This window comes from Rhinolophus sinicus, chromosome 7 (genome assembly GCF_057876585.1).
Source record: "Rhinolophus sinicus isolate RSI-liver-muscle chromosome 7, RSI-T2T, whole genome shotgun sequence".
In the NCBI taxonomy this organism is placed as follows: domain Eukaryota; kingdom Metazoa; phylum Chordata; class Mammalia; order Chiroptera; family Rhinolophidae; genus Rhinolophus; species Rhinolophus sinicus.
Window position 1 is genome coordinate 55,529,697 of NC_142507.1, and position 14,527 is coordinate 55,544,223.

The 14,527-nt window shown below is 56.2% G+C and overlaps 1 protein-coding gene across 1 annotated transcript; it reads right to left on the bottom strand.

The window, feature by feature from the left end:
- Window positions 1-126: 126 nt before the first annotated feature.
- Window positions 127-9,624, bottom strand: HDGF (heparin binding growth factor). Its single transcript, XM_019711183.3, has 6 exons — window positions 9,231-9,624; window positions 3,137-3,213; window positions 2,862-3,000; window positions 2,039-2,227; window positions 1,619-1,842; window positions 127-1,455 (listed from the first exon to the last, which is right to left on the bottom strand). Exons 1-6 carry the CDS (start codon window positions 9,315-9,317, stop codon window positions 1,449-1,451), a joined length of 723 nt encoding a protein of 240 aa, XP_019566742.1. The 5' UTR covers window positions 9,318-9,624; the 3' UTR covers window positions 127-1,448.
- Between the last annotated feature and the right edge of the window lie 4,903 nt (window positions 9,625-14,527).

A 14,527-nucleotide genomic window follows, 5' to 3' on the forward strand; every position in this document is an offset into this window, starting at 1 on the left:
TGAGAATGGAGGAGAGGCTGACACCCCCAACCTCAATCTGAAAAGTTGATTTAGAAATCATTTCCTTTCCCACTCCCCCTCTTCAGTTAACCAATACACCCCCAAAGAACCAGTCGGAATCCAATGTAGTAATCAACAGGTTTATTTTCCTAGAACTGAAATCACCTACGCTTCTCAGAGCTAAACTTCCAAAGCTACAGTCAGCAATTTTTCATCAGAGCCCAAGGGAGAGAGGCAAAAGTGAGAGACGAGATGGAGGAGAGGCATGGAGACCACTAACAGAGGTTGGGAAAGGGCACTCATTTCCCTCGGTCCTCTCAGTGGCTTACTAATCCATCTGGTGACAACACTGAGGGGACCAAGTGGGAGTATGTGGATGGGAAATGACACCGGAAGAACACCCAACGCCCCAGCTACAAAAGAAAAAGTCATCAAGCCCCAAAGAAGAGGGGAGCCTCCCAGTGCACCTCAGAAATGGGGCAACAGTGGGAAAGAAAGGAGCAGAATGGGGCGCACACAAAGGGATAGGTGTCTTTAAATTTTTTTTTTACATTTTCTTTTATTAAAAACATTTCCTAAAAAATGTGTCTTTCCTTTATGTCTGGGTGACATGTGACTGTAGGCTGGCCTTCAGCACTATGGGGAGAGGAAAAGGGGCAGCTAGAGGTCTCCCCAGGGCATCCCATCTCTGTCCAGAGATCTAAAGGGGGGCAGCTATTTCTCAACACTCCCATCCAAGTTGAGTAGGTCAACGCTTTAGATCTCAGGTGCTTGGCCCAAACTGGGAAGCCCCAAAATCTTCTGATGAGTAACTACAACTCCCAGAACTCCTGGGGTTAGCAAAAGAATGGGTGTTGTCAATCAAGAATTTATGGAACAGAGTCCCTCCCCCACAAGCTGTCCCACTTTCCCTAAATCTACGCAGCTGGGATAATAGGTGAGGGAAGAAAGAATAGGAGCTCAAGAAGATGCCGTCCTCCTGCCCGCCCCGATCTGAGGACTGACCCTCCTAGGCCCCAGACGCTCACCCTGCTGTTTAGTCTCCATCCTTTCCACTCCTACCCCTGACCCCAACCAGCCCAGAGGTCCAGAATGCCTGGGGAAGGGGCAGAGAGGTGTCAGGAGGTGGAAAAGGCTGGTCCAGGCCCCAACAGAAAGCCTGGGAGACAGCTCCAGGCAGGGAGGGACACAGTGGCCTCATCTCATCGCACGGAGCAGAAAACACAGCCCGAACTCAGACAACGGGTGTGGGGACATGGAGGCGAGGGCCAGGTGGCCTGCCCCATCCAGGTCAAGCTCTAGGGGCTGGGCTTAGGGATGGAGAGTGAGTGAGAGAGAGCAGGTTGGGTGGGGAAGGGGTTCCCAGTTTGCAGGCCATGGCCAGTTTCCCCAGTAGCACCCAGACAGCAGCAGGAACGGGGCGGGGGCTCCTCTTGAAACATTGGTGGCTACAGGCTGCGGGGGAGGGTTGGAAGGGAGAAGGGTTAATGGTGTGGCCTTGGCCTAGCCTCACCCCAGCCAGTGCCGGTCTCCTAGGAGAGCCCACCCGGCCTCCCGAGAGGCTGACCGCTTGCTGCAGGCCCTCCCAGCCCAGCTGCTGGGGCGGGGGCTTGCTCACCTTTCATGATCTCTCATGCCCGGGGCCTCAGCATCCTCCTCGGCAGCCCCCTCTGCCTCCTCTTCTTCCTCTTCCTCTGGAGGGGGCCCCCGGCCAGAGCTGGGCTCAGAGGGGGTGCTGTTCTTCTCCACCTCCACAGCGAGGGGCCGCTCACCCTCCAAGATGGCCACCTCCTTCTCCTCCCCTTCAGGGTCTTCTGCTTCCTTGGGACGTTTTGGGGAATCCTAGGCAGATTGATTGGCAGAGACAAGGTGGATTGAGGCTGGGGAGGGCAGATGCCAGCCACCTGCCTGTGCCCCCCCCCCCCAGCCTTCTGCTGGCTGAGATTTGGTCTGTGTCCCATCTTCTCGGTAAGGGACTCCCCAAGATGATCCCTCAGACTGGGAGCCCTGCTCCGGGCCGCGGGGGAGGGGCAGTTACCTCCAGCAGGTCCCCTGCTCTCCTCTTCAGCGCCCCCTTCTCATTCTTCTCCTTGGTGGGCTCGTCGATAACCAGCTTCCCTTCCTCATCACTGCTGCCCTCCGCGTTCCCCTTCTTGTCACCATCGCCTTCAGCGGCTTCAGGCTCGGGCTCTGGTTCCTCTGCCGTGCAGCTCTTCTTCTGGGAGGACTGCGGCAGACAGCACAGGCTGAGTGGCACCAGCCGCCGCCACGCAGGCCCCTCCCAGACCCTCCCTCAGCCACTCACTCCTTCCTTCGCCCACCTCTCCCCCGCCCCCACCCAGATGCCCAGTCTCACAAGTGATTTGAGACCCACCTCTGTCGGATTAGCCCCGGGGTAAACCCACTGGCCGGGCAGGCAGGGCTCTGTGCAGGAGGGGGGAGGGCTGGAGCAGGAGGCAAAACCTCGGGTCAACTTCTCCCAAAGGGAGCTGGGACCCTTTCCCCGCCGACCCCCGCCCCCCACCCTCCCGCCTCATCCTGCCCGGCTCTCGAGCACCTCCTCCTGGAAGCCTTTGGGGAAGAGCTAAGGCTGGGCCCAACGAAGGCCTGTCCCCACTTACCGCCTGCCTCCATCCATCCAGGGGTGGCCCCCCAGGCCTCACACCTGCAAGCCCATCCCTCTGGCCGGAAGCCCCGCCCACGCCCCGCGAGCTCCGCCTACTCTGAAAGGCCCAGCGGCGTTGGTTCCTGAGACCCGGTCCTGAAGACTAAGCTGCAGGGTCCTGTGTGGCCCGGGGCGCCCCGCGCCTGCGGCGGCCACACCTGCTCTCCGGGACTCTTCGGGGCAGGCGGCAGCTCACCTGGTAGCCGGAGGCCTTGACGGTGGGGTTGTTCTCGATCTCCCAGAGCCCCTCGCTGAACCCTTTCCTCTTGTTGGGCTTGCCGAACTTCTCCTTGGACTCCTCGTAAGGGAAGAGGTCTTTGGGGCCCAGGAACGCCCTGGGGAGAGAGGCGAGGCTGTGCTCCGGGGCCCCTGCCGGCCTCCGAGTTGCCCGGCCCAACAGGGAAGGGGCGCCACGACCACCCAGTTCCCAAAGTGGCCTTGGGGGCCTCCCCGCCTCTGCCCCTCACTCACGTCTCGTGGGTCCCGAAGAAAAACACTTGGTATTTGTTGGCTGTTGATTTCACCGCAGCCTCAGGCATCTCGTCAATCTGTAGGTAAGATGAGGGCAGCGGGGGTGAGCCAGAGGCCTGAGGCCGCAGATTTGGGGCTGGGGGGCTGACCTCTAAGGCACTTTTGTGTAAAATCAGACTGAGAGGGACCCAGGAGATCGCCAAGGTGGTTTTAGAGTCATTTTCTTCACTTTTTATTTTTACATTATTATTTTGTATTAATTTCAGGTGTACAGCATAGTGCTTAGACGTGTACAATTTAAGAAGTGATTCCCTTGACTAATCTAGTACCCCCCCAGCACTAGTTATTATCATATTATTGACTATATTCCCTATGCTGTACTTCACAGCCCGTGACTACTGTGTAACTACCAGCTTGTACTTCTTAATCCCTTCCCCTTTTACACCGTCCCCCAACCTCCTCCCATCTATCACCCCATAAATCTAGTACCCATCTGACTCTAGTTATTACTTAGAGTCATTCTTAGCAAGTGGAACTTTGTTCAAACGAAGTCAGACATGATGGCCCAGCAGACACCCTGGAGTCACCACCACCCACCACCCCAGCTCCGTCTGTCCCGCCCATATCATGCCCAGATCCTACCCATAAGCTCACCCCAATTCAGCCACTGTCAGCTCTGGCCTGGACTAAAACCATAGCTTCCATCCTCGCTGCACAACCCATTGTCCGCACTGCAGCCAGAGGGGCCCTCCCAAGTGTGGAACCCAGTGAGCACTTCCTACTCCGGCTGGAAACCTTTCCATGGCTGCTTTTCAGGGCTGTAGGGCCCACCCGTCCACCTTTTCCATGTCAAGATCTGAACCCCAACACTGCCACCAATATTTGTATGACATTGGAACCTCTGCCTCAGTTTCCTCCTCTGTAAAATGGGGGTAGTCTCAGTACTTAAGTCGTGGAGTTGAGTGCAAAATGACCGTGACCTGGCACAGTACTTCCCATGTCCGTGCTTGCTGTCTGTACTCATCCTGAGAGGACGGCCCTTCTGCTTGCTTCTCTAGTCAAACTGACCCTCCAGCCTCCGATACTCACTAACTCCTAACCAGCCTTCCAACCTCAGCCCCATCTTCACCTCCTCCAGGAAGTTGCCCGTCTCCCCCGGCCCGGTCAGCCTCCCAGATAACTCTCAGCACCCCTGCTTCAGTGCTTTCCCTAGTTCCCATTTTACAGCTATTCACGTTGTCCTCTGATTAATGTCTGCCCCCAAATCAGACAGCAGGTCTGCTTTTATCCCCAGCAGTGCCGGGCACAATAAAGATGGTGGAATCAATTTCTGAAACCGATAGCAGCAGACTGCTCTGGTTGAAGTGGAGGCATGAGGCCGAGGGGCTGCCTATTCCACCCCCCCAGTAGCAACCCTAGAAAGCTTCTGGGGAGCACTGTGAAAGTCACTTGATGTAGTCAAACTCTCACTTTACAGATGGGGAAACTGAGGCCCAGAAAAGAAAAGTGATTTGCCCAAAATGACAGGGCAAGTTAGTGAGGGCCAGGTCTCAGAGCTAGATCTTCGGACTTCGTCCCCTGCCCCACATGTCCTGGGGGCTTGAGCACTGTGGCGGTGAAGGTGCACAGGTCCAAGGTCAGGGAAAGGGAGAGAGTGGCCCAGCCAGCCTCTCGGATCAGGCCCTGGAAGCCCAGGCCAGGCTGGGGGAGAGACTACAACTCCCAGCAGCACTTGCAGCAGCCCAGCAGCCGGGCTTCCCGCGGACAGAGGCCAGGTGGCCATGTTGACTGGGGCCCCAGGCACAGCTAGGAGAGACAGGCCAAGGCAGTGATTAACGTCCACCAAGAAGGGGACAGAGGGCCTGCCTGGGAGACTGGGGAGATATGGAAGCTGGGAGGATGGAAATAAGCTAAGATACACCCAGTAGATGGGGTGGGAATGGGCACGAATCTGAGGGGCATCTTGCTCAGACCGGCAGTCTTCAGGCTCCTGGGCACCTCCCCCCTTGCCCTGTGGCCTCTGGGGACAGAGGTCCAGCCCCTCCCCCCAAGAAGGCCATGCACCAACTGGGCCCTCCGGATGACCAGGAGAAGCTGGGATTTGAGTGCAGGGGGTGGAAAGGCACACCGCCCCCCCCCACAAACAGGATCTCTATCACCATGACAACCCAACCCCGCCCCCGGGGCCACTCAGCAACCAGGAATGTGACCACCCCTCCCCCCAGGCCCTCTCTCCAGATTGGGGAGGAGGGGATGCTGACACAAGCCCCACCCCCAAGCCTGGAGTCTGGCACCTGGGTCCCCCAGCCGAGCTAGAAACCACAGTTAGGGCTGGAGGGCCAGGCCTTGGCCAGGACACCTGGGTCTAGTTACCCGCTAGCTCCCCACCCTCTTCTCAGAGGGAGAAGCAAAAAAACAGAAGGAGAGCCTCCAGGGCTTAGAGATCCCAGGAGGCGGCACAGCAGCAAACCCCTTCTCCGTGGGTCTCTGCACTAGGACAGGGTAGGGTCCCGCCCACCCGGAGCGCATCGGGAATGTGCTCTAGGACATGTGATGAAAGGGGGAAAACTGAGGCTCAGGAGCAGACGGAGCAAGTGAAGACCTCCTCTCCAAGAGCACTGGTCTCTTTCCCAGGGAAAGCAAACTCGGAGAGGGGTAGCTGACCAGTGTGACAGAGGACCCAGGAGGCCACCGGCTGCCCAGCTTCAGGGGTGGGGAGAAACAAAAGAATGGACGGGAATTAAAAATAGACAGGAGACACACCAGACACACCAGCCCTGCTGGCCTCTAGCCAAATAAAGGGTGGCCCTAGAGGAAAGAGGGGGGTGGGGCCTGGACAGATGGGCATCTGCCCCCAAAGCGTCACCCCGCACCTTGAGTATAGGCACCAGTGGGGGACGGGCCAGGAGAGATGTGCTCTTTTTATTTAATGGAATTCCCAACCCTTCACCCTAGAAAGGGGAGAAATCCCTTCTGTAGTAGACCCTTATCCTTCACGTTACAAAGGAAATGTCTTTTCTTGCATTTGGAAGCGAAAGGTGGTTCTTCCTAGACGTAGATACGTCTCTGGGGAGGCCGGTACCCCCAGTACAGACAGAAGTCTCCCAGGCGGTGCCTTTATAACCAGGCTGTGACTCAGAACAAGTGAGTCAAGGCTAAATGGGTCAGGGTGGGGACCCTACTGCACCCCACACACTGGCCTAACAGGGAGGGGGACCCTGCTACTTCTCATCCATTCCAGGTATCCAGGCAGGTTACTTCTCCCAGGCCAGGCCCACCCACTCCCACCCGTCTGCATTTGCAGGGCTCCATCCCACCAGCCCTAGAATATGAAACCCTGTCCTCCCAGATCCCAAGGACACCCTGAGGTCTGAAGAGGGCTCTGAAGTTCCCACGTGAAGAGTAGGGGAGAGGACCTGGTCCAGGCCGAGGGGGGCCTGCCCAGCTCAGAGGAAGGCAACAGGGAAGGCCAAGGCCACACTGCCTGCCAAACAGGGTTCTGACCACCACACCCAGGGCCCAGGCCCCAGCTGCCCCAGGAACCGGAAAATCTGGGGCAGGAGACAGTTGGGGCCGGGAAAGTGTGGCAAACTCATGGCAGAAAAGAGAAGGTGGTGCCTGGGTTTGGGGGAGGGGCAGAGGGAGGAAAGATGGGTGAGGCCCTCTGGCTGCTCAGGTTTTCTGGGACTGAAACAGGAAGGGAGAAAGGAGGAAGGAACGTGTGTGTGTGTGTGTGTGTGTGTGTGTGTGTGTGTGTGTGTGTGTAAATCCCTGAGTCTTGGAGGTTAATTGTGAAGTGCTTGGAGATCCCCCAGGAAGTCAGGCAGGAGGAAGAGGGAAGGAGAAGGTTAAGGTGGAGTCACACCATCCTTCCAGGCAGGTCTCACCTACCACGTGGCCCCTCTGGCTGGACTCGCCCAGCATTGGGCTGTTCTAGTCTCACCCAGTCAGCCATGCTCCCCAGACGCAGGGGCCCTCACCCGGCAGAGGGGAGGCCCCCACTCCTACTCCATCCATCTCAGGAGGGGCCAGGCCCCTTCAGGCTCTGCCACGCTAGGGATTAAGGCCACACGCAAGGCATGGTGAGGGGACTGATTTATCTGTTCTTTCGGCGGTCCAGGGGGATGCCTGCCAGAGATAAGAGCCTTGGGTGTGCAGCTCCCCCAGTTGTGACAGTCCGGAGCCAGAGCACAGGCCAAGGGGGAGGGGGACAAACTTTATCTGAAAGGTCCAGGCCACAAAAAAGGAAGAGACTGCTCCTTGTCCCCCCCGTGCCCTGGAGGCCAGTGGGGAGATGAGATGGATGGCATCCCCAGCCCCCACTTCAAAGGCCACCAGAAACCTGATGGTCTCCCCCACAGGGAACAACATAGGCCCATTTGTATCTCCCCTGACCCCTTCTCTCTTCCCTGGTGCTAAGGGGTTCCCTGCAGCCCATATTCTAGCTGTGCCCCCACCCTGGGCCTAAGGCCAGCCTCTGGACTTCGTCCCATGCCAGGAGGCCTGGGCAGTCAAGACTGGATTCAGTTCTTGCCCTGCCCACCAGGGCCTTGGCATCTGGGCCAAGAAGCCAGCTGGACCAAAGGTGCAGGGTAAAGTACATGCGTGTTCACACGCCTGACGCACACATGCACACAGGCTTCAGTGGCTCTGGCCTCCCCCCCACACCCTCCCCCGGGCCCCTAGCAGGCCCTGGAAGCTGGGAGAGCCTGCTTTTCCCTACTTGACTCCCCTTCTGGAGGCCCGGCATCTAGAAGTTCCAGGAACAAGGAGCTCAAGGCCTGTGTGATCAGGCAGACTGCTCAGGACAGGGTCCCGAGTGGGTTTCTGACACTGAAGGAGGGGAACCTAGGGCCACTTCCTAAGCTCTGAGCAGGGTCTGGGCCCCAGAAGACACACACTCACGCCAAGAGCAAGCCAAAGCCCTAAGGCAGCTCTGCACTTGGCCCCCGGGTTCCAGAAGAGGTCCTGGGCTGCCTTGGACTTCACTCTGCAGGCCTCCTACAGCTAAGCACCAGTCCGGCAGGTACCTAGTACCAAGGCCTCCCGACACCAACTTTGAAATAAGCTGCCAGAGGCACTGCCCCCCTCCCTCCGTGACACCCACAAACTCTTTGCACCCTGTGGCCCCCCCCCACCTCCTTACTTCACCTGTCTCAGCCCTTATGGAAAACAAGACTGGATACTAGACTGGGCTTTTGGGCCCCACCCTCCCACCTGGCCAGGTGGTGGAAGGGGGGAGGGGCCCTCATATTGGCGGGCTGATCAACCACATGGCAGACTGGGCCTTTCTGGCGGGAGAGACTCATATGGGGTGGGGGGAGGGATTAGAAACTCCGGCACCCCCGCTCCAGTAAGAGACAGTCTGGAGTGGACTTCCCAGTCCCACAGGGCCCTGCCACCCTCAGCCTTAAATCTGAGTTGGCAGCATGTAGAGGGACATTTTTGTGGGGCTGAGGAGTGAAGAAGGGTTCTGGCGGTTAATTTCCGAGCCAGGTAGACCCGTCTTACGCCGTCCCCAGCCGTTCCTCGACCCTCCCAACTTCAGACCTCGTTTACCGCCGCCCGGAACCAAAGTTTTCTAGAGGCGAACTCCGCCTCCATGTATTCCTTTCTGGGCTGGGATTCGTCTTTAACCCTTTAATCCAGTAAGAAGTTAGAGCTGGGGGCAACAATCAATGAAGAAACTGGGGGTCTCTAAGGGGGTCCCAGAGGGGGTGGCGGTGGCGCCTGGGGGGTGGGAGGAGTCACACGACTGGCCCGAACCCAGGCAGCCGGCCCAAACCGCGGGGAGTATGGGGGCCGGGGGCGGAACTGAGGACGCGGAGCCGGGCCGGGAAGTGACCCGCGCCCTCGGGTGCCCACGCCGCGCACACGCCTCTACGCGCGGACGCCGTCTCGCCGGGTGTTCGCCGCCCCCACCCGGTCGCCTCCCCCATTATATAACCGGCGGGTGGGCTTGGAGGCGTCGGGGAAAGAGTCGGGGGCTCCGGCGCCCCCCGCCCCCACCCCTCCGCGCGGAGCGCTTGCGCCCTCCGGGGTGTTATGCAACCCAAGCCCGGAGGGGGATCGGGCGGCTGGCCGCGCTGCTCACCCGGGCCGGCCAGTGTGGGTAGCCCTTCATCTTGGCGAACACCAGGTCCCCGCATTTGTACTCCTTCTGCCGGTTGGATCGCGACATGGCGGGGCTCCGGGCGCCCCGGGCTCCGCGCCGGGCCGGGAGGCGCGAGCCCAAGTTGGCGCGTGCGGCGGTGGCGGCGCCGCTCCGCTCCGGCCCTCGCGCGGCCCCTGCCTCGATGGCGGCCCCCGGCCCGAGCTCCGGCGCGGCCACGGCGTCTCCCCGCGCGCCGCACGGACGGGGCGGGCGCCGATCGGGGGCGACGCTCCGGCGCGGTGGGTGCGCGCTCGTGCGGTTGTTTGTGTTTGAAATTCAATTGCTCCCTCTTCTGCGCGAGGCCTCTTCCTCCACCCCCCGCCCGGTCCCCACTCCTGCGCCCTCCTCCCTTTCCCACTCCGCCTCCTCCCTCTCCGCGCCCCCTCCCGCCGCGGTTCGATGCGCGCAGCTTCCGGACGCCCGGGCCTGCCACCGCCCGACGCCCAACCTGGAGCCGCCTGGCGGCGCGCGGCGACACAGGCGTGCGGAGCCGATCGCCGAGCTCGCCGAGCCGGCTTTGTGTGCCCGCTGTCGGTGGGTGCCCGCCGGGCGGGAGGAGCTGGCGCCGGGCTGGACGGAGCGGCGCCCCTCCCCCGGCTGCTCACCACCGCGGCCCCCACGCAGTCAAGTGGCTGCGTCTACTCACAGTGTCTTTCCCTGCCCTCTGCTCCCTCCCAATCCACGCGCGTGTGCTCGGCGCCCGCCGTGCTTGGCAGCGTCTGGGCGGCGGGACTGGGGTGGGCGCCGGGCCGCCGCGCGCAGAGGTCCGCCCTGGACCTCCACGTGCTTGCAAAGTGTGCGGGGTGGCCGCGGAAACGTCGGGGATTGGCGCCCCGCGACGAGTTTGGTCGCCAGGAGTGGCCGAGGGGTTGTGGCACAGAGTAGCCACGTCCTGGGTGCATTATTAGATAGATCTCGGTTCTCCATGCTACTTCCTGGCAAAAGACGTGGGCTCTACGACTAGCTAAGCCCGCGAAGATGAGCTCTGTTCTAGTGGGAAGAGACAGAATGCCAGTAAATCCCAAATCATCATAAACTGAAGACCAGGAGCCAGGCACTAACTACCTCGGGGTGGGAGTGGGGGACAATCTGGGAAGGCTTCCCAAAGCTGGCTGCTTCAGCTGGGCCTCAAAGAACCAGGGTGACTTTGCTGGATTCCAGAGTCTGCATTTTAGCCTGGGTCATATGTTACCGAAGGATGGGGCCAAAAACTTGAACTCGGGTCTCTCCCCTCTGAGCCAAACGAGACTTCATTGTAATTTCTCTCTTTGGTTTGCTGTGACTGTATTGGTCTTGGATTTGCCCAAATTCCTGATGTGTATGGTTTCTCAGATTTGAATCTTCTGTTTCAGCGTGGCCAGATCCCTAAACTTTTGCCACAAAACATGCTAGGTTCGAATAGGTAAAACGCATGTTTTTGTTCTAGCGTGTTTCTTGATCCTACCTCAAGCTCTGGAGGAAGTGCAGGCCCACATCCTATGCCCAGGCCCACATCCTACGCCACTGCTCAACAGTCCCGAGATCTGGGATGATGCCTGGACTCCACATCAGTGTCCTGAAGTGTAAGATAGGGTGACATAACTGCCCGCCAGCAGCAGACGCCAGGTGTGGTTGCTGATAGCTGAGGCCTGCAGTGGCCCTCAACAGCCTTTTGTATCAGTCGGTTGTTGTCCTGCCCATGGCAACGACTTCACAAGTTTTGCCTTTGTATGTGTACTCTCTCAGCATCTTCCCCTTGTGCCTGGACTCCCTCTGGCCCTGTCCACAGGCACTCCAAGCCCCAGGCTGGTGGCACAGCCGGCCACTCTGCAGGTCCTGTTGCAGGATGTCATCAGCCATACACCTGTCAGTTTGTTCAATAGCACATCCAAACTTGTTGCAACAGACCAGCTAAGCTACAGTTGGTGTTTCCTCTGTGCTGCGTTCCACTGAGATGTGGTTCCTGTGACAGTCCAGTCTGTTGCGCTAATGCTTTCCTTTGTTGTTCTTAGGTCTTTAGGAGAGACTTTTTTGGTCGCTTGCTTTTTGGTGGAAAAAGCAAGTTGATTCAAAGTCAGACTCTTAATTATTTTTTCAATTACAGTTGACATTCAGTATTATATTAGTTTCAGGTATACAGCTAAGTGGTTAGACATTTATATAATTTATGCAGTGATCCCCCCAATTAGTCTAGTACCCCCCGGCACTATACATAGTTGTTGCAACATTACTGACTATAGTCCCTGTACTGTACTTTTATATCCCTGAAGGAGAGACTCTTGTCCTTGAATATATTTCAGTAAATCCAGTGTCACAGTAGGTGTCCTATTAGTATAAACATGCAGTTTCAGTGCAACAAACATTTGAAAACTATTTTCCAATTTGGCACATCCCAATTTAGTTAAAACCGAGAGTCCCATTCATTTTTCCACTTCGTTGCGTCCTAATGCCCTGTTTGGAGGTGGCAATAAAGGTTTGTAACTTCTTTTTGCAGCAAATCTCTTGGGCCTGTCTCAGTCCACCAGCGCATGCTGGCTGCCACAAACCAACCAGGGTTCCCTTTGTCGCATTAATCTCCCAGGCCTTGGTTGCAATTTAATATCCAAGTTCTCCTTACAATAGCATCAACCAACTCCCAGCTGCCCCTAACAACCGAGCCAAGAGCCGCAGAGGGTCAGTTACATGGGCAGGTGGTCAGTTACACGGGCAGGTGGGCATAAGCCCGCTTCCCTTGGGATTCAGGTCTAACTTAGTGCTGTGCAGACTGTAACATGCAAACAAATCACCTGGGAATCCTCGTAAAAAGCAGGTTCTAATTCAGTAGGTTTGAGGTGTCTGCATTGGTAACAAGCCCCAGGGCGCTGCTGCTGCTCCTGCTGCTTTAAACCACCATGTGAGTGGGAAGATCTGGAACACAGGTCGCAGGCCCCCAGACTGCCAGCCCGGCTGGGACGCAATCCACAGATGTCTCAGTGAAATGACCTTGTTGATGCTGGTGCTGCCTTCCACACACGTGTAGGGAGATCAGACAGGAGCCAGGGGACGTGGGGCCCCAGAGCAGAGAAGATTTGCGGCTGCAGATCTGGCCGTGGGGTTCTGAAGTGAGGGGCAAGGTCAGGGAAGGTGTGGGTGGACCTGCTGTCCAGACACAGCAGGAAGGCGGAGTGGCGGCAGCAGGAGGGACTGTGGTCCAGTGGCAACGATCTGGGTTTGCATGTCAGGGGCCTGAGTTTGAATGTGGCTCTTGGCAAACAACTATAACTTCTCTAAACAAGATTTTCTTCCACTGTAAAAGTGTGAAAGCTAATGTCCCCCTTATGGGGTGGTTGTGAAATGAAAAGGAGATGATCTGTGTGCAAACTTGCACCTAACTTCTAAGGAACTTGACCTACCCCCCACCTCCCCGCCCCAAAAACTGCGTCTCCATGGCCCCTTCCCCGGCATGCCACCCCCAAAAAAGAACAGCCATGCTTTTATGCATTTTAGGGGGAGTCAGAGTGGGTAAGAATCAGGTAATGGTCTGAGTGCCTGCTCCCCCGCTAACAGTCATTTTAGGAAAGCGACTTAACTGCCCAATCTCCGTCTGCAGGTCCGTAAAAGGTTGCGATGAGGAAGGAAGGAAAGAATGTACTACAAGGGCTCTGAACAGCCTGGAGCCTAGTAAGTGTTGGATAGAACTGAGATTTTGAGGGACATTTAGTTAGAAAATGGCTTCCTTTGCGGCGAGCATTATGCCTCAAGAGAGATGGCGTGACTCCAGTGAATGAGGGCGGCTGGCATGGGCTGGCTTTGAGTCCCACCTGCACAACCTAGCAGCCCTGTCACCTGCTGTAGTCACTCAGTCTTTCTGTGTCACTTTTGTCGTCTGCAAAGGGGTTGTTGATAATCAGTTAACGTGATAGATGTGTCGGTAGGAGGTACTGTTGGCTACTGAGTGTTCAGTATTAGCTGTTAGTGTAGTAGCTGTTTTTCTTACACGTGCCTAAGTTTTATAATCTCTATATGTAGAATATCCTCCATAAAAAAATACCATTTTTTAAAAAGTTATTTTTTTTAAGTGAAACTCATTGGATCTTTTCCCTAAGACTGTATACTCTCTAGCATAGGTGACTATTATGGTGGCCTCCTGTGGCGAGTGGCTGCCGTACCAGGCAGTGCATATAGGGCTTTCCATCATCACGGAAAGTTCTGTTGGACAGCGTGCTCCAAAGCAATGACCTTCCACTTGACCTGTACATTAAATCACCTCAAGAATTAAAAATCGCTAATGCCTGGGCCGGACACCCCTGAGTTTAGATCGAATTGGTTGACAGTAGGAGCCATGAAAGGGTTTGGGCAGGAGAGAAACATGAGCAGAAATGAACTTCCAGAAGCTTCTTCTGGCAGCTGCACAGATGGACAGATGTGGAGAGGCCTGGAATTGCCAGATCAGGAGACAATGGTGGTCCCTGCTGAGAGAAGCTGTATTTCTGGGTTCTTTTCTCCAAGAATTGTGGCGAGAGCTCCTGAGGGGAGAGGGCTTCAGCCTTCACAGCACAGGAAGGGGTGACGTGTCCAGATTCCCACGTTGCTGTTTAAAAATTCAGCTTCATTTTTCATAAAAGTAATTGATACATGTACGTATAATACACACACACACACACACATATATATACACATATATATTTAAATAAATTAATAAGAGTCATGTGTGGACAGATGATGAAAGGAAAGTAAGAGCCAAGGGTTACGGGAATCCCACTTCTGTGCATCTGAGTTTGTCGCAGTTGTTTTAGTCGTATGTGATCTGAAGAAGCAGAGTTCTACAAAGTTTTGATGAAAAATAGTGGTCCCGGCTCCCGCTTCTCTTCACTCCCTCTCTCCAGAGACAATATTCAACATGCAAACTGTTTTAACTAATTTTTGGTGATTTACCGCCATATCTCTAAGCAACATACTTCTTGATTTATTCCGTTTTAGGTATTAGCTGTTGATGGAAATCTGTGGGAGAGATTGAGTTCTTTCCTCTGTCCATGTCAGCCTCAGAGACTGTTCCTGTCCGTCAGACACTCATCGGTCATCCCAATAGAGTGATACTATGATTTCTGTTGCACTAATATTAGGCATTCACATATCAGTCACATCTGAGCTGCAATGACTTCTGTGCATATCATTTTCCTTCCCCTGTTGATTATTTTCATTTTTTGTTTAGTTTTCTAGGTTCTCACTTGCTAACTTAGCGACACATTCTCCACCATTTCAATTTCTTCTTAAAATAG